Source organism: Carassius carassius, unplaced genomic scaffold (genome assembly GCF_963082965.1).
Source record: "Carassius carassius unplaced genomic scaffold, fCarCar2.1 SCAFFOLD_176, whole genome shotgun sequence".
Lineage (NCBI taxonomy): Eukaryota > Metazoa > Chordata > Actinopteri > Cypriniformes > Cyprinidae > Carassius > Carassius carassius.
The window spans coordinates 1,027-20,851 of record NW_026775197.1 but is presented as its reverse complement, the minus strand read 5'-3'; the positions used below and the strand labels follow the sequence as shown (position 1 = coordinate 20,851).

The following is a 19,825-nucleotide window of genomic DNA, read 5'->3' as shown; positions in this document are numbered from 1 at the left end:
TAAATAACAATAAGCAATACATTTGTTACAATTTGCATTGATCTTTGAGACTGTTAAAAAACAACAACTGTTATTTTTAGTTCATGTTAGCTCTGATCCATTAAAATTATTGGAGAAGTCGTGGCCTTGAGTGTGTGTGTGTGTGTGTGTGTGTGTGTGTGTGTGTGTGTGTGTGTGTGTGTGTGTGTGTGTGTGTGTGTGTGTGTGTGTGTGTGTGTGTTCACTGCTGAGTGTGTGCACTTTGGATGGGTTAAATCAGAGCACGAATTCTTGGGTTACCATACTTGGCTGTGTCACTTCACTTAAATAATGTCAACAGGCACAACTTTTGTTCTTAACAATGTATTAGTAAATGTTGAAATTAACTAGTTAACTAAGGTTAATGTTAAGTATTTGACATGTTAGTTCATGTTTGGTAGGTTACTAATGATACAAATGAAACCTTATTGTAAATTGTAAAGTGTCACCTGAGTGTTTATTTTTTGTGTTGAATTGTGTTAAATGATTTAAATGCAAGGGTAATTTAGCTAAATGTTATGTTTTTGTTATGTAATTTAACCATACCATTCACAGCGTTATTCAAACGGACCTTTTCACTGACGTAATGACACAATTATGTGCACTTGCTAGCCTGTTCCATTTACTGTTCTCCTCATGCTAAAGAGGAGTCTCGCCTAGCCTCTGAAGGAAGTGACTTGGAAGGACCAGTTCTGCCAAGGAAGTATCCTTGACATTGAGAAACGCCTACTGACTGAACTGATGTGAAGAGAGAACTGAAGATGAACACTGAGCTGAGCCAGATAATGAACAAAAGATTGACTCGTTCTCAAGTCAAGAACCGTTTCTGTCAGACGCATCCGATTCGAGAACAGAGAAGCTGATGATACTGCGCATATGTGACCGACACACAGAACGTCTGAACTGAACTGATTCTTTTAGTGATTGATACTGAACTGATTCTGTGCTAATGTTATGAGCGCGGGTAAACCGAAGGCTTGAATCAAGGGCAATCATCGCCAATGACGTCATTACATCGAGCGCAAAAGAACCGGTGAACCGTTTTCTTCAACCGGTTTATTGAATCGAACTGTCTGAAAGAACTACTGGTGATCTGAAAACCGATGCAACCGGTTCTTGACTGTTTTCCATAGTGGATTGATTTGATCCATGATCGACCTTAAGGGCTGCTTAAGAATAAACGTGATTCACTGAACTTAAATTGGCGTTTACGAAACTGCTTTAGTCACGATTGATTTCTGAGGTTATTATAAGATTTGGACTTTAATCCTCGCTTTTCTTAGCATCTTCTATGTAGCAGCCCCCTGCTTTCTAGAATACCCCCCTGATGGTTTCCAAAACAGTGCTCTGGATTAACTAAGTTGTGACATTACTAACTTGACTACTTCTTAACACTTTGACAGTTGGCCCTTTTTGTATTTATCTCTTCAAATGTCAACTTTAATTCCTCTTCATTGCTATTGTGGCAGATAAATGCTCCTACATTTCCACCACCCTTCATATTGTAGGAGAAACAGTATAGACCATGTTGATTAATTAAGTAAGTTCAAGTAATATTATCTTCTAAAAATCAAATAATATTGAAATCTGTGAACATTTTGAAAATCACAATAGTAAATTCTCAACCAACCAATGTCTGCAGGAGAATGTTAACGAGTGATCCTCTCTTACTAATTTCACTTTAACGAGGAACCCAGGTGATGAAAATTTGTGTTACTTTAAAAACACCTAAATCAACACTTGTTTTAGAGAGCAGTGTTAGATTGTTGAATGTTTAGACTTTTCTGACAATGGTAGTCTCAAATCTGTTGTTGTTTTTGTGTTCTCAACTGGTGCTCAATGGTAAGGTTGTTCCCACCTTGATGTAGTATTTTAAACTTCTTCCTTTTATATATATATATTTTTTAATGAAACCTTATATTTTGTCTTAAGGATTTTCTTCTCCAATTGGGCTTCCTTTACACCAGACTGGTAGTGATCAAATGCTTGTGGAGAAGAGAGGTTTGTAGATTTGTGTAATCTTGGCAATCTATTAAATAAGTAGTCGACTTTAATGGGGCATACTGAATTCCTGTAATATTAGTGAAACAACTTGGTCACAATACAGTGTGTTTGTCAAGTCCCCTTTATATAGTGCTTTAAACAAAGTATTGTCAAAGCAACTGAACCCATTCATTAGTAAAACCGTGTGTCAGTGCAAAATGACAGTTAAAGGCAGTTTGTTGAATTCAGTGATGTCATCTGTTCAGTTTAAATGGTGTCTGTGGATTCAAGTCAATGATATCCCTGTAAGTGAAGTGACTCCATGTGTCTTGGGTTGTTTTAAATTCAAACTATCTCTTAACATTTTGAGTGCGGGATTTTTTTAATTTTGAGTATTGTAATTTATCGTTGTACTCCAGTTCTTGCCTCTTATCTTCCAGAAGTCCCCTTGTCCTGTCCTTATGCAAGCCAAAATCCAAACCCACCAGTGGTAGCACAGTGCAACTTTGCTGTTCTGTTGTCCCTGAAAAATGCATCTGGGCTAGTTATCCAAAAGGGTAATTTTTTTATTTTTTGGGATGATACTTTACCATTAGGGAAAACCAGTTTCATCTTCTCTGACATGTTTTGCACTAAATTTTCTGTAGGTATTGATGTGAAGAATTTGTCTGAGTCCAGCCCTCTCCCTGTCAAGGGGTCTGTCACTCAACCCACTAAGGTTGATGGCAAGGACTCCAACGCTCTCCCAGTTGTGGAATCCAGCCCCCAGCCTTCCAAGGAACCCAGCACTATCCCAGCTGGGGGACCTAACACTCTGCCTGCTGAGAAATCCAGCCCTCACCCTTCCAAGGAACCCAGCACTATCCCAGCTGAGCGACCTAGCTTTCTGCATGCTGAAAAATCCAGCCCCAAGCCTGCAGAATCCACTGTAGTCCCAGATGCTGGGTTTAATCATCTGCCTGTTGAGACTAGCCCCCTGTTTGGCAAGGGACCCAGCACTGTCCCAGCTGGGGGACCTTACACTCTGCCTGCTGAGAAATCCAGCCCTCAGCCTTCCAAGGAACCCAGCACTATCCCAGCTGAGCGACCAAGCTTTCTGCATGCTGAAAAATCCAGCCCCAAGCCTGCAGAATCCACTGTAGTCCCAGATGCTGGGTTTAATCATCTGCCTGTTGAGACTAGCCCCCTGTTTGGCAAGGAACCCAGCACTATCCCAGCTGGGGGACCTTACACTCTGCCTGCTGAGAAATCCAGCCCTCAGGCTTCCAAGGAACCCAGCACTATCCCAACTGGGGAACCTAGCTTTCTGCCTGCCAATTCCAGCCCCCAGCCTTCCAAGGAACCCATCACTATCCCAGCTGGGGGACCAAACACTCTGCCTGCTGAGAAATCCAGCCCTCAGCCTTCCAAGGAACCCAGCACTATCCCAGCTGAGCGACCTAGCTTTCTGCATGCTGAAAAATCCAGCCCTCAGCCTTCCAAGGAACCCAGCACTATCCCAGCTGGGGGACCTTACACTCTGCCTGCTGAGAAATCCAGCCCTCAGGCTTCCAAGGAACCCAGCACTGTCTCAGCTGGGGAACCTAGCTTTCTGCCTGCCAATTCCAGCCCCCAGCCTTCCAAGGAACCCAGCACTATCCCAGCTGGGGGACCTAACACTCTGCATGCTGAAAAATCCAGCCCTCAGCCTTCCAAGGAACCCAGCACTATCCCAGCTGAGCGACCTAGCTTTCTGCATGCTGAAAAATCCAGCCCCAAGCCTGCAGAATCCACTGTAGTCCCAGATGCTGGGTTTAATCATCTGCCTGTTGAGACTAGCCCCCTATTTGGCAAGGGTCCCAGCACTGTCCCAGCTGGGGGACCTTACACTCTGCCTGCTGAGAAATCCAGCCCTCAGGCTTCCAAGGAACCCAGCACTGTCTCAGCTGGGGAACCTAGCTTTCTGCCTGCCAATTCCAGCCCTCAGCCTTCCAAGGAACCCAGCACTATCCCAGCTGGGGGACCTTACACTCTGCCTGCTGAGAAATCCAGCCCTCAGCCTTCCAAGGAACCCAGCACTATCCCAGCTGAGCGACCTAGCTTTCTGCATGCTGAAAAATCCAGCCCTCAGCCTTCCAAGGAACCCAGCACTATCCCAGCTGAGCGACCTAGCTTTCTGCATGCTGAAAAATCCAGCCCCAAGCCTGCAGAATCCACTGTAGTCCCAGATGCTGGGTTTAATCATCTGCCTGTTGAGACTAGCCCCCTGTTTGGCAAGGGACCCAGCACTGTCCCAGCTGGGGGACCTTACACTCTGCCTGCTGAGAAATCCAGCCCTCAGGCTTCCAAGGAACCCAGCACTGTCTCAGCTGGGGAACCTAGCTTTCTGCCTGCCAATTCCAGCCCCCAGCCTTCCAAGGAACCCAGCACTATCCCAGCTGGGGGACCTAACACTCTGCCTGCTGAGAAATCCAGCCCTCAGCCTTCCAAGGAACCCAGCATTATCCCAGCTGGGGGACCTTACACTCTGCCTGCTGAGAAATCCAGCCCTCAGGCTTCCAAGGAACCCAGCACTGTCTCAGCTGGGGAACCTAGCTTTCTGCCTGCCAATTCCAGCCCCCAGCCTTCCAAGGAACCCAGCACTATCCCAGCTGGGGGACCTAACACTCTGCCTGCTGAGAAATCCAGCCCTCAGCCTTCCAAGGAACCCAGCACTATCCCAGCTGGGGGACCTAACACTCTGCCTGCTGAGAAATCCAGCCCTCAGGCTTCCAAGGAACCCAGCACTTTCTCAGCTGGGGAACCTAGCTTTCTGCCTGCCAATTCCAGCCCCCAGCCTTCCAAGGAACCCAGCACTATCCCAGCTGGGGGACCTAACACTCTGCCTGCTGAGAAATCCAGCCCTCAGCCTTCCAAGGAACCCAGCACTATCCCAGCTGGGGGACCTAACACTCTGCCTGCTGAGAAATCCAGCCCTCAGCCTTCCAAGGAACCCAGCACTATCCCAGCTGGGGGACCTTACACTCTGCCTGCTGAGAAATCCAGCCCTCAGCCTTCCAAGGAACCCAGCACATTTAATCCACTCTTTGCTCCATCTAGCCCTCACCCACTTACAGATTCCAGCACTCTCCCATCAATCTTAGGGGGCAAACTGACTGGATCCAGCCCCCATCCAGTTGTGGAATCCAATGCTCTCCCCACCCCAGAGTGTAGTCCTTACCATACAAAGGAGTCCCTCCCTCCATGTGTCATTTCCTGTCTGCTTGAACCAAAGTGTGCTAATGCACTGAAGTCTTTTATTGGGATTGATCCTTTGTAATTGTGGCATTTTAAGGCAATAAAACCAGTTATCTTTCTGGTAAAATGGTTTTCTTTGAGCCTTATTCCTGAATCTCGCAATAATTAAAAAACGCTTTTTGTAAGGATGGGCGTAGTTCATTTAAATGGTTGGGGTTAAGTAATTCTAGGGTTCCACTATTAGGTTAGTTTTAGTCCGAACCTTGAGGTTGACCAACTTTGCTTTCTCCAAATATGGTAATCTGAAATTTTCAAAAGGCTTTGGTCCCATCATCAAATGAAGTTGAGTGTCTTCACCGTGGTGATTTTGGGAGATCAATGTTAATTTCGTTAAGACTGTAAAACTAATATCTGATGATAAAAACTGACAAAATATATGCAGTGTTGTCGTTAACAAGCTGAGAGGGGACTATCATGTTATTTGATTTCTACCGGACATTGAAAATGCCTGCTATGGGCTACTGTCTTGCCCTAGTGTGCATCCCTGTGATTGGATTGCAATTGGATAAAGAGCATTCGCATATCTAGTCTCAGTATGGCAGCTGCAGTGGATGGATAGACCACCAAAATGCGACTTAGCGATCCTAAACAATGGCTTTGGCACCCGAAATGGTAGGGATGAGGTGACTAGACATCCCAGAGTCACAATTTGTTGTCAATTAATTCAAGTTAGTGAAACTAACTAAAACTATGAGACTCAAATGACTAAAATGTGACTAATACTATTAAGCATTTTCATCTCAAAATTAAGACTAAATCAAAAATCCCTGTCAAAATTAACACTGCACAGAATGAAAGTTCTGTGCCAGGACGCGATCTTCCCAGATGTCCTTCACTCCGGCGCTGGGACACCACGGACCCTGGGTGCATCCACAGAGGAGGACGCGAGCCAGGCCCCGGGCGACGACTACTCCAGCAGAGTCGGCGCGGAGCTGCTCTCTGACAACATCTCCAGGACACTTCGCTCCATGTGACTAGTAAGACAATTCTCAAATAACTATTATGATGACTTTTGTTCTACACGCTTAAATTATAAAAGTATTTGCGCTGTACAATATATTAAGACTGTGTCTGTTCCCAGAATAGTGAGGTCAAAATATAAATTTAATGTAGGATCTAGAAAAAAATCTTATCGTGATTAAACCAGAAAAATGTAAAATTAACAAAAAAATTTTTTACGTTTGGGCTCATAAATATTAGATCACTCACACCCAAAGCAGTTATTGTAAATGAAATGATCACAGAAAATAGTTTTGATGTACTCTGCTTGACTGAATCCTGGCTAAAACCAAATGATTATTTTGGTCTAAATGAGTCCACTCCACCAAACTACTGTTATAAGCATGAGCCCCGTCAGACTGGTCATGGCGGAGGTGTTGCAACAATATATAGTGATATTCTCAATGTTACCCAGAAAACAGGATACAGGTTTAACTCTTTTGAAATACTTCTGCTAAATGTTACACTGTCAGACATGCAGAAGAAATCTAATGTATCTCTTGCTCTGGCTACTGTGTATAGACCACCAGGGCCGTATACAGAATTCCTAAAATTGCTGATTTCCTCTCAGACCTTCTAGTTACAGTTGATAAGGCGCTAATCATGGGAGATTTTAATATTCACGTTGATAATACAAATGATGCATTAGGATTTGCGTTTACTGACCTAATAAACTCTTTTGGAGTCAAATAATACTCGCTCTATCAAGAAAGAAACTCGTAGTCTTGAACGCAAATGGAGAAAAACTAACTTGGAAGTTTTTAGAATTGCATGGAAAAACAGTATGTCCAGCTATGGACAGGCTCTAAAAACTGCTAGGGCAGAGCATATCCACAAACTCATAGAAAATAATCAAAACAATCCAAGGTTTTTATTTAGCACAGTGGCTAAATTAACAAATTACCAGACGCCACCTGATTCAAATATTCCACCAACGTTAAATAGTAATGACTTTATGAATTTCTTCACTGATAAAATAGATAACATTGGCCTATTTCAAATCTTCCATTTATGTCTAAAATTTTTGAAAGTTGTGTCTGCTCAATTGAGCACCTTCCTGCATAAAAATGATCTGTATGAAGAATTTCAGTCAGGTTTTAGGCCCCACCATAGCACAGAAACTGCACTTGTTAAAATTACAAATGACCTGCTTCTTGGGTCAGATCAAGGCTGCATCTCATTTCTAGTCTTACTTGATCTTAGTGCTGCGTTCGACACCATAGATCATGACATACTCCTAGATCGATTACAAAACTATACAGGTATTCAAGGGCAGGCTCTAAGATGGTTTAGATCCTACCTGTCCGATCACTACCATTTTGTTTACCTAAATGGGGTGTCATCTCATTTATCATCAGTAATATATGGAGTGCCACAAGGATCCGTCCTAGGTCCCCTTCTATTTTCAATATACATGTTGCCCCTTGGTAATATTATTAGAAAATACGGGATTAGTTTCTACTGTTATGCTGATGATACTCAGCTATATATCTCAACGAGACCAGATTCAACTTCTAAATTATCTAGGCTAACAGAGTGTGTTAAAAATGTAAAAGATTGGATGACCAATAATTTTCTCCTATTAAATTCAGGTAAGACAGGGATATTAATTATTGGACCAAAAAACACTACACAGAATTTAGTAGACTACAGTTTGCAACCAGATGGATGTACTTTTACTTCCTCTACAGTCAGAAATCTGGGTGTTGTTATTTCACTCCTCTCTCACCACTGCAATTGTCCCTACATCCTTTAAAACTGCTGCCATTACCCCAATTTTGAAAAAAACTGGTGCCGACCCCTCCGACTTCAATAACTTGCATCCTATATCCAATCTACCCTTCATCTCTAATGTTTCGCATCCAATTCAAAATCCTTCTGTTTACATTCAAGGCCATACACAATCTTGCACCCCATATTTGTCTGATCTCCTCCAGGTTCCCACTCCCTCCTGTTTCCTCAGATCCTCTTCCTCCATACACCTGTCTGTCCCCTCTGCCCGTCTCAACACCAATGCTCTGCTCCCCGTCTCTGGAATTCATTACCACCTCAACTTAGAAACATTGATTCATTCCCCCATTTTAAATTGCAACTCAAAGCACATCTGTTTAAAACTGCCTATTCCATTTGATTTATTTTATTTTTATTTTTTTATGTATTCATGTACGGTGTCCTTGAGTGCTGAGAAAGGAGCCTTTAAATAAAATGTATTATTATTATTATTATTATATTAGACCGCAACTTGTCTTTTGAAAATCATATTTCCAATGTTACAAAAACTGCATTCTTCCATCTTAGAAACATTGCCAAGCTACGAAACATGTTATCTGTTTCTGATGCAGAAAAGCTAGTTCATGCATTCATGACCTCTAGACTGGACTATTGTAATGCACTTCTAGGTGGTTGTCCTGCTTCGTCAATAAACAAGCTACAGGTCGTCCAAAATGCAGCAGCTAGAGTCCTTACCAGGTCAAGAAAATATGATCATATTACTCCAATTTTACAGTCTCTGCACTGGCTACCTATTAAGTTCCGTATCAGTTACAAATTATCATTACTTACCTATAAGGCCCTAAATGGTTTAGCTCCTGCGTACTTAAAACCGAACTTGAGTCAATCGTTCGTTCGTTATCTGGCTCGGCTCGGTGCTCATCTTCATCTCTCTCTTCACAGCAGTTCAGTCAGTGTACTGTTTGAGTAAATGAATTACTCCGGGATATTGGTTTGTTTGAACTCCGAGGGAGTGTCAGCCACATTAAACAAGTTAACATCTTAAGTCATTTGTGGATTAATGCGTATTGGAGACGCGAACCGTTTAAAACGATTCAGTTCGATTTGATAAACTGGTTCAAAAAGATCCGGTTACATCAAATGATTCGTTCGCGAACCGGATATCACAAACTGCTTTGTTTTGAACTCTCTCACAACAGACACGGAAGAGAAGACAGTGCTGAATAAAGTCATAGTTTTTGCTATTTTTGGACCAAAATGTATTTTCTATGCTTCAAAATATTCTAACTGAGCCTCTGATGTCACATGGACTACTTTGATGTTTTTCTGACCTTTCTGGACATGGACAGTAGACCGTACACACAGCTTCAATGGAGGGACTGAGAGCTCTCGGACTAAATCTAAAATATCTTCTTTTTGAGGTCTCACGGGTTTGGATTTTTGGGTGAACTAACCCTTTAATAAGTGTAATACATTTTTAAATGGAAAAACTTGTTTTTATTGAACGTTTTGATATCCTGATAATCTTAATGTAATTATCAATTCAGGAATTGAGCAAAAAATAAATAATATTTTCAGTTTGGACAGTTTATCTCTGCTCTTGTACACAATGTTTTTCCTCATGGGGCTTGTTTAAATCCAGTGCTGTGCAGGAATCCATTGCTCCTTTCCATACAGCTTTCACATTGACAAGAAGAGAAGATGATTTTTAATCTTACAAGAACTTCCCCTGATCAGTGGTGTCACCAGTGATCTGCCTCACCTATCAGTCCTCTAAGTGTCACATAGTAACATAGCATTACACTGTCATATCGGGCGCCGTTTGTAAAGCTGCTCATGCTGAAAATAGCAGCAACATTTTGTCATATTTAGCTTCAATGTGCTAAAAAGTGACCGTCAAAAAATTCATACCGTTTTTTTTTACATTTACAACAATATTTGTCAACTTAGAGATATTTTAAATAGTTAAATATAAATATTAAATGTTACACCTAAATGCTAAATCTAAATCTAAAATCTAAATGTTAAATATAAATCTAAATGTTAAATATAAATCTAAATGTTAAATATAAATGTTTAATCTAAATGTTTCGGGTGAAACTAAATATTTAGCCAATATGCAAATTCAAAATGCCGGAAGTGCCAAAATAAAAGCTCGATGAGGTCAGTGTGTGTGTTTAAAGCATCGTGTTAAATAAGGAACGAATAAAAATCATCTCATGCGAAGAAAATTGACTCTTGTGGCGCTTTTCCACTACACAGTACCAGCTCGCCTCGGCTCTGTTTGGTTTTCCACTGTGTAAAAGTTGTACCTGTACCGGCTTCCAGGTACTTTTTTTCATACCACCTCTGGCAAGGTTCCAAGCGAGCTGAGGCGATACTATAATGTGACGTGAAAACACAGCAGACTGCTGATTGGTCCGAGAGAATCGTCACTATTCACTGCGTCATCATTACACTCCTGTTTTTTTTCAGCAGTGTTTCGTTTTGTTGCCCTCAGCCTCTCCTGAAACAACGTTTGTCTTCTTGCTGTGAGAAACAGCCACATCCCGAAGATCAAAAACATGCACTCAATTTCCTCCATTGTCCTGTGTGTGTGGGTAGCGGGTGTGTGTCGCGTAGAAGATTACGTCACAGCAGTTTCTTGCAGCGTCGCTATGACAACCAGGTACTATTGTGGAGGTACTATCTGCAATTGAAAACGGAGCGAAAAGCGAGCCGAGGCGAGTCGAGCTGGTACTGGTAATGGAAAAGCGCCATTGGACATGGATTATCGTGATAATGACTACCGTATTTTCCAGACTATAAGTCGCACTTTTTTCATAGTTTGGCTGGTCCTGTGACTTATCAAAATTAATTTGACATGAACCAAGAGAAAACATGACCATCTACAGCCACGAGAGGGCGCTCTATGCTGCTCAATGCTCCTGTAGTTTTTATATTTTTAACTCCACTAATGTGATTTTTTTTTTTTTTTTTTTTTTTTTTTTTATAGAATTAGAAAACCCCAAATCGTTAGCTCTATAATATTTTTTCAATTATTTTATGTGATTTTTTTTTTTTTTCTTGTATAGGATCTCATATGATGAGCACGTTACATTTTTATTTACCGTTTTATGGCGTTATGATTGTTATTGTTAAATACAACCGTTTTACCCTGATCTTTTATGTTATAAGTTTGGCAATAATAATAAAAAGAGGTACAGGTGCGCTACCACTTCACAGCATCACTAACTCCACAGTCCAGTACAGTTTCTCTCAGTGACTCGTCGAACAGCTGCTCGAAGATCTCACCTTTGGAGAAGACTGATGGTTTTATACTCTAAAAATGTAAGTATTACTACTCAACAATGAAGATTACCCCATAATGAACTGCATCCTTTGCCCACACCAACACTTACATGCAATAATAATGATAAATGCCAATCAATAATTATATACATTTTTTTCCTTAAAATTACATTTTATTAAAAAAAGCAAAATCTATTTTCTGTCGTGACATAGCTATACATGAATATACACTAATGCATTTGATGTGAATGCATCAGTTTTCAGTCAAGCAATTAATACACAAATAGATAAAATATATTTATATTTTATTTACTGACAACAAGAAACATGTCTAAATGATCAAAAGAATGTATAAATGTTAGCATCACAATAAATGCATACATGTACAAATCAACAACACATGATACAAAGCTTCATTCAAACTTACTGTTCTAACAATCATGTATTTACAGATGGTGAACCCCAGATCTTACTCTCATCTCAACACAGCTGTTCTGATTCTGCTGCTGCGCTGTGCTTCACAGTCTCACTCTTCTCAACGGGGATGTCTTTGAGCAACAGGATGAGGATGACATGATGTCGGCTCTCTGAACCACACAACCTTGAAGCGAGAGCAGAAGAACACGTGCAGGACAATCTGACTGCTGCTGTGTCTGCTCCAAACAACCGTGTGCCTGCTCTCCACGAGCACCACTACCTTTAAAACATTTACACATAGTTTACAAGTACATGCATTAATTTATTACTTTTGTAGTGGGCTAAACCACTGAACTGGTTCAAAACCAGCAGTAAGTCTGTGAGCACGGCTCTTTTCTCCAGGTGGATCAGAGGATTGTAGGCCCCTGTAATAAGAGCACGGTCAATGACTTCAGATACAAGCTTTTGAAGCTTCTTGAAAGAAAGATGGCAGCATTCCTTCATCAGTCACTCTACAGCAGATAAACATCATCTGTTCCTGTAACATCCAGACAAGAGTCAGTCTCCTCTGTGATTTATCTGTGATATACTGCATATGCATGTTGAGTTAGTAAATGATGTAACTCGCTTTTTATGCAACACAAATGTTCCTAAAATGATCAATATTGCAAATGGACAAATAAAATAGATAACCTGTGTTTAGTTACTGTATGTAGATGTGTTTGATTACATGACTTACACTCATCTAAAGCAGTGTTGACAACAATGAGTGAACTCAGATGCCTGTTTCATGTCTGTTAAATACTTATCAAAGACTATCCTGTCAGATGAAAGACATTTAGTAATAGTCTTCATGATGTATATATGGTTTATGTAAATCCACTTTTGAGTCGTGTACTTAATGGAGCTCCCCTGTTAGTTATTCATTATAAAACGTGTTTTTACAGCACAATCACAAATATGCTGTATTATGTAAGTAACAAACAGGGTTTAGATTAAGCCAGGATCAGGCCATGGCTCAATTAGTCTTGTCTGTGAAACCAGGATAGCGTCTTTACACCTTTTGCTTATATGTTGCTGACTTTACACCTTAGATTTAATAGATTATTAACTCCAAAATCAATACCACTGTATGAAAATAACTTGTACTCTTAAATTTAAATAATTATTTCGTGAAAATAATATATTCTCACCATTGTCTCTCACAGCAAGCTGTCATATTCGTCTTCTTCCCAGTTTAACGGCGGTTGGCATCCAGCTTATTGGCGCAATACCGCCCTCTTCTGTTCCGGAGTGTGGATCAGATAATAAAACTAAACGTACACATCTCTCACATTGTTCCCTAACATTAATATCTACATACACTAGCGTACTCTTCAAATACAGTTTCTCCAAACGTGTTTATTATTTTAGGTAGTCATTATCAAGATAATCCATGTCCAAGAGTCAATTTCCTCGGATGAGATGGTTTTTATTCGTTCCTTATTTAACACGATGCTATAAACACACACTGACCTCATCGAGCTTTTATTTTGGCACTTCCGGCTTTTTGAATTTGCATATTAGCTAAATATTTAGTTTCAACTGAAACATTTAGATTTAACATTTAGGTGTAACATTTAATATTTATATTTAACTATTTAAAATATCTCTAAGTTGATAAATATTGTTGTAAATGTGCTAAAAAGTGACCGTCAAAAATTCATACCAGTTTTTTAAACATTGTTTGAAGCTAAATGTGACAAAATGTTGCTGTTATTTTCAGCATGAGCAGCTTTACAAACAGCACCCGATACTGTCACAGTTATTAGTATTTGTACTTTACATAACTATTAAAGCTGTATCAAAGTTTCTAAAAAGTGTGGATATTTACGTTTACACTGGTGAGCAAGAAAACACATTAAAGTTATATATATATATTTGCATTTACATAATATTTAATTAACATTTTATATTCTAGTCTGTACAAATAAAACCAAATGAATCCATCCCAAGTGTTTTGTGTAAGGCCAGATCTCTCTGTGGAAGATCGCCTGAAAGGTGGACCATGAAGAGGAGGAACTCATCGAAGGGCTGCAGAGACTGACACTGTCAAAATAAATGTTTAATAATCATGATACATACATGTAACGTGTGCATCAAAAGTGATAATAAATATAACATTTTCTTTCTCTGTCACAAACAATACAATAAGAACACTTACCATTGCATTGCTTGTTATTCCAACTTCTCTCCTCGCTGTAGCTGTCCTTGCTCTGAACATATGAACCATGTGCAATGAAGGTTCAATAACTCTCCAAAAGGCCATTAAATAGTTCTACATCTCAAATCTAGATTGGATGAGACATGTTTTCAGATAATACACACCAAACAATGTAAAAGGTTTGTTTGCACACAAAATGCATTCAATGACTACATCTCTCAAATTTCATGAATTCTTTTCTCACTCAGACTCAACAACTGACAAAACTCTTTGTACGTACGTACAGGCCAGTTTACACATGCTTACATACTGTTTTCAGAACTTTTAAACTTACGTTCAAAACAACAGAATACAAAACTGAATAAGACAGCAATTTACTACATTTCTACAGTAATATTTGAATGAAATATATTTTAAATCTTAAAATTAAATGCTATAAAATTTCTTCTATTTTGGAATTACTCATTGCAAAAAAATAAAAATGAATAAAGGACATAAAATATTGATGAATTCTGCATCATGTCTGATTCATTCCAGTAACATATTGCAGTGAATTATAAACAGAGATGTGTCCTTGTTTTACACAAGAAATCACTGTATAATGCAACATGTTGTTAGTGTTTTTTAGGTCATTGTTTTCTGGGTGACAAACTGTGTTTGAAAAACTGTGTTTGTACTTGCTACATCATTAGAAGAATGGCATCTACGCTAATATTAGTCTGTTTCTCTCTTGTTCCGAGGTCACCGTGGCCACCAGATCCAGTCTGTGTCCAGATCAGAGGGTCACTGCAGTCACCCGGATCCAGTACGTATCCAGACCAGATGCTGGATCAGCACCTAGAAAGGACCTCTACATCCCTGAAAGACAGCGGAGACCAGGACAACTAGAGCCCCAGATACAGATCCCCTGTAAAGACCTTGTCTCAGAGGAGCACCAGGACAAGACCACAGGAAACAGATGATTCTTCTGCACAATCTGACTTTGCTGCAGCCTGGAATTGAACTACTGGTTTCGTCTGGTCAGAGGAGAACTGGCCCCCCAACTGAGCCTGGTTTCTCCCAAGGTTTTTTTCTCCATTCTGTCACCGATGGAGTTTCGGTTCCTTGCCGCTGTCACCTCTGGCTTGCTTAGTTGGGGACACTTCATCTACAGCGATATCGTTGACTTGATTGCAAATAAATGCACAGACACTATTTAACTGAACAGAGATGACATAACTGAATTCAATGATGAACTGCCTTTAACTATCATTTTGCATTATTGACACTGTTTTCCTAATGAATGTTGTTCAGTTGCTTTGACGCAATGTATTTTGTTTAAAGCGCTTTATAAATAAAGGTGACTTGACTTTGAGATCAGTTTATGCTCATCACTGTGACCAAACAAAGAAAAGGGAAAAAGCCTTAGTCCTGCCAGTTTAAAAATATACATATATATATACACATACATATACACACACTCACACACACACACACACATTTATTTCTGCCCTATACTTGCTGCATTTTAGGAAAACATGCCCTACCGTCTCAAGACTCCCACATTCACACAATCCAGAAACAAGCTTTCCTACAGTCCACAAAGAATAATTTAGCGCACAGTGCCCCAACCTCAATCTACACATTTTAACTGCAGGGCAAAATGATACATGAACATCTTTTCTTAACTATAGGTTGTATGGAAAAGTAGTGTCTACCCCTAATTTCTTTTTCCCACCCTATCTGCCATTCATTTATTAAGCCCTCTTTAATTCATTCCCTCAGTTCCACTCTCCCTAAAAATACATGGACCTCTAATTTTCTTCCTAAGCTCTCCTTTGCAATTTTATCCACCCGCTCATTCCCCCTCACCCCAGCAAAACCTGATGTTGCTGACAAATCTAATTATAAAAATTTAAAAAATCTAAATCTCATTTACAATGTCAGGACAAGCTTTTGATTTTCCTACTTTAAAATTTTCTAGAGCAGCTACAGAATCAGAGCAAATAATGACTTCCCTCGATTTTCCTTCCTCAATCCACCAAAGAGCCCATAAAATTGCCATTAATTCGGCAGTGAGAACAGAACTTCTATTAGAAATACATTGACCAATTGCCAACCCTAGCTGTTCCACATATACCCCAAAACCAGCTTTCACACTAGACCCGTCTGTGAAAACAGTCATAATACTTCCACTAATTGAATTGAGATATTCCTCTATGTTTGGTGCCACCTCCAATTTCTCTTTTTCCTGATGAAAACCAAGCTCAACACACATTTCAGGCAGCACCCAATAGGGCATAGGTAACCAACTTGTGTTCTACGATAGCTCCCTGATCCATGCTCATCTTCCCTGCCCACTTATTCATTATGACAATAAACAACAAACACCTTGCTGGGCTGGCAAGATATGATTACACCCACTAAGTTTTACCCAGTACTGTAACCCTAACTTAATGCGTCTTAACCATAAGGGCATTTCTCCCATTTTAATGAGCAGGCCAGGTACTGGGGTGGATCTGAAGGCCCCACAACAAATCCTCAAAGCTCTTGCCTGCACCACATCCAACCTATCCAGAACAGTTTTGGAAGCAGATCAATACATAAAGCACCCATAATCAAAAGCAGATCTGATCATGGCCTGAAAAATTTGCAACAGTGACTGCGTTTACATGCAGCCAATAACCCGTTCACAACCGGGATATTAGCAATAACCCGGTCGCGCACGGCCATGTAAACACCGGCAAAAACCCGGATATCCCGGTTTTTAAAAACCGGGATAGTATACCTGGGGTACCCCTTTTCTAACCCGAATATTTGGTCTTGTAAACGCGTTTCGGCATATCCCCATCAAAATGTGTGTTCTGCGCATGTTCTATTCGCAAGGAATCTTGGTCTTTTGAGTAGAGACGGCGCATAAAAAAACCCCGCGGGCAGTATAGAGGCACAGTAGTGTCAAGTGCTGCTGGTGGATCCGTACCAGCGCCAAAGCGCAAACAAAGACTATCGCTATCTGCCCTAAACTATTCATTATCCGCCTGCTGCTGCTGTTGTTGTTGTTGTCTTTGGATACAGGAAGAAGAATTGGAAATGACGCATATTGCGTCTTGTTGTCCGTACGTCCAGACGCTAACCATGCGTCGCCGTTTACATCGGGATTGGTAACTCTCTCTGCTCACGCATGTAAACGGGTTATCCCGAATGTTTCAGAAACCCGAATAGTGACCTTAACCCGACCATAACCCGAATTTTAACAGCATGTAAACGTAGTCATTGAAGTGGTGGGTTTTTGTTAAATGTGAGCCAAAATCATAACAATTTAAAATAACCAAAGACTTAAACTACTTCAGTCTATGTGCATTTAATTTTCTTAATACACAAGTTTCACAATTTGAGTTGCATTACTGAAATAAATGAACTATTCCACAACATTCTAATTTATTGAGATGCACCTTTAGCCAAGTAGACAAATGCAATGACTGCAAGTGTGGGTATTTGAACAAGGCTTCTGGGTAGAAAGTGAACCTCTTTAATCCTGCCCAGGTTTAATGATTTTCAAGCTGTGCACGCTAACTGATTATGTAATAATGAGTTAACAAGCTGTCCAGGTGGCACAAATTGTTTTCTGTTTTGCTTTAAAAGTCCTGGTTTGGATGGAACTATATGTATAGTTTGGTCATCTTGAGGTTAAGTTTGTAGTAAAGAATGGATGTGATTAAATTTACTCTTTTGGTGTTTCTTTATCACCAGTTGCTATGGCAAGGTGAGTTTTTATAAGTTTGTCATGGTTTCATTTCAAGAATTGTTTTTTTTTATGTTTGTTTCAATGTGTGTTCTCTCAATACCAGTGATTTTTAGAAGAGCCAGTCATTTTATTGACCAATTCATCAAAATAAACGAATTTATTTTTCTCTTTCCAAAACTATCTTCACTTGAGTAACACTTCAGATTTATTTACTTGCCCATCCAAACACGTCCATCTATGCAGTCTTGTTCACATTCTGAACCTTGAAGTTTTTAATGCAGCTAAAAAAAACTCGAGGAATGTTTACTTCTCCTCCCAAGTCTCTTGTTCATTTGTCATCACAGCACCCTATTCAGCTGTTACTACAAGACCTCAAATTAAGAAACCCCAAATCACTTCACCCCAGGAGTGAAGTAACTTTAGTTTAACACTTTGCATTAAATTTGAATCAATCACTCGGTTCTCTCTACAGACAATCTGTTAAATGGACACCCTACCTTGGTTTGTGGATCTGTTTCTGTCTCCCTAGGAAACGTCTGGAGTCAGGGTGAGCCGGCAGGTAACACCACGGCGCCGCCTCAGGGGGACGAGCCGGCAGCTAACACCACGGCACCGCCTCAGGGGGACGAGCCGGCAGCGAACACCACGGCGCCGCCTCAGGGGGACGAGCCGGCAGCGAGCACCACGGCGCCGCCTCAGGGGGACGAGCCGGCAGCGAACACCACGGCGCCGCCTCAGGGGGACGAGCCGGCAGCTAACACCACGGCGTCGCCTCAGGGGGACGAGCAGAAAGGTAACACCACGGCGCCGCCTCAGGGGGACGAGCCGGCGGCTAACACCACGGCGCCGCCTCAGGGGGACGAGCCGGCGGCTAACACCACGGCGCCGCCTCAGGGGGACGAGCCGGCGGCTAACACCACGGCGTTGCCTAAGGAGGACGATCCCACTTCTAGTGCCACCACGCTGCCTCAGGAGACGGAGGCCACTTCTAGTGACACCTCCGGAGACTGAGGCCGCTTAAAACACCTAGGCCTTGTTGAATAGGTTTTTTTTTTTTTTTGGTGCCGTCTAGCTGCTTTCTGTCAAATGTTGACTAACAAAATAAAAGTTTAATGGTTTGTCTTGTTCAGTGTCCCTTTCCAGAGTTGGAGCTGCTTCTAATGCCAATTCTTTCTCGTTGGGGGGGGTTGTCTCTTTAGCAGTTGACCATTTCTGGTACATTGCTGTTACCAATTCTGCCTAAACGTAATGGGCTCGAAGCAAGGAGAAGTGTGGTGTATTTCAGCTCATGTTATACCGGCAAGGGCACTTCTGGCTTGTATAGTAAACTAAGAAACCATCAGTTGTTTGGGAAACACACCCCCTTACTAAAGGAAACATTGTAGTTTTATACAATGAAGTTGAGGTTATGTCTTCTCCATAACAATGGAAAAGACCGTTTTCCAAAGTTAAAGTCAAATGAAGGCATCGAAGGAGCACTGTAGTCTCACTCGGTGTCTTCACACTACAACTCCTGTGCTAGTTCTCATTCCTTTCTGGTGAAGGAAGACCTCAGAGGAAAAAATGGATTGTAAACTTAAAAAAAAAATCAACTTCCAAATCAAACATGCAAAGTTATCCCCTTGTCCATTTCTGGTAGCATTAATCCGCTGTTTGGTGTCATGTCTTAAAGCTGCAGTCGGTAACTTTTGATGCTCTATTGGTTAATAAACAGAACTGCTTGCGTGTTGCGGAAGGACATTGTAGCCGGAGCTACTTCTCTCTGTTTGTCTATAAAGAATCACAAAGGTACTGTGTTACTCCGCCGCGGTATCCCTGAAGCAACCTAAAATAGTCAGAATATAAACACTTATTATAGGTGTACCCTAGTGATTCAGGACAGGCTAAAAACACGGTTTGGAAAATGGATTCATGGTGTACTCGCTTATTATATACATTTTGTATACTTTGAACACAAAAAAAAGTTACGGACCGTAGCTCTGATTGGTTGTTTCTTACGGCTCCCGGTAAAATGTATATAAGAGAGTACACCATGAATCCATTTTCCAAACCGTGTTTTTAGCCTGTCCTGAATCACTAGGGTACACCTATAATAAGTGTTTATATTCTGACTATTTTAGGTTGCTTCAGGGATACCGCGGTGGAGTAACCCAGTACCTTTGTGATTCTTCATAGACAGAGAG

The 19,825-nt window shown here is 40.9% G+C and overlaps 1 protein-coding gene across 1 annotated transcript; it reads left to right on the top strand.

The window, feature by feature from the left end:
- Positions 1–1,726: 1,726 nt before the first annotated feature.
- Positions 1,727–3,577, top strand: LOC132139412 (cell surface glycoprotein 1-like; the record flags this gene model as incomplete). Its single annotated transcript, XM_059547753.1, has 4 exons — positions 1,727–1,860; positions 1,951–2,019; positions 2,442–2,558; positions 2,649–3,577. Coding segments are annotated over exons 1-4 (1,167 nt in total), but the record flags the coding sequence as incomplete, so codon positions are not given.
- Positions 3,578–19,825: the final 16,248 nt, after the last annotated feature.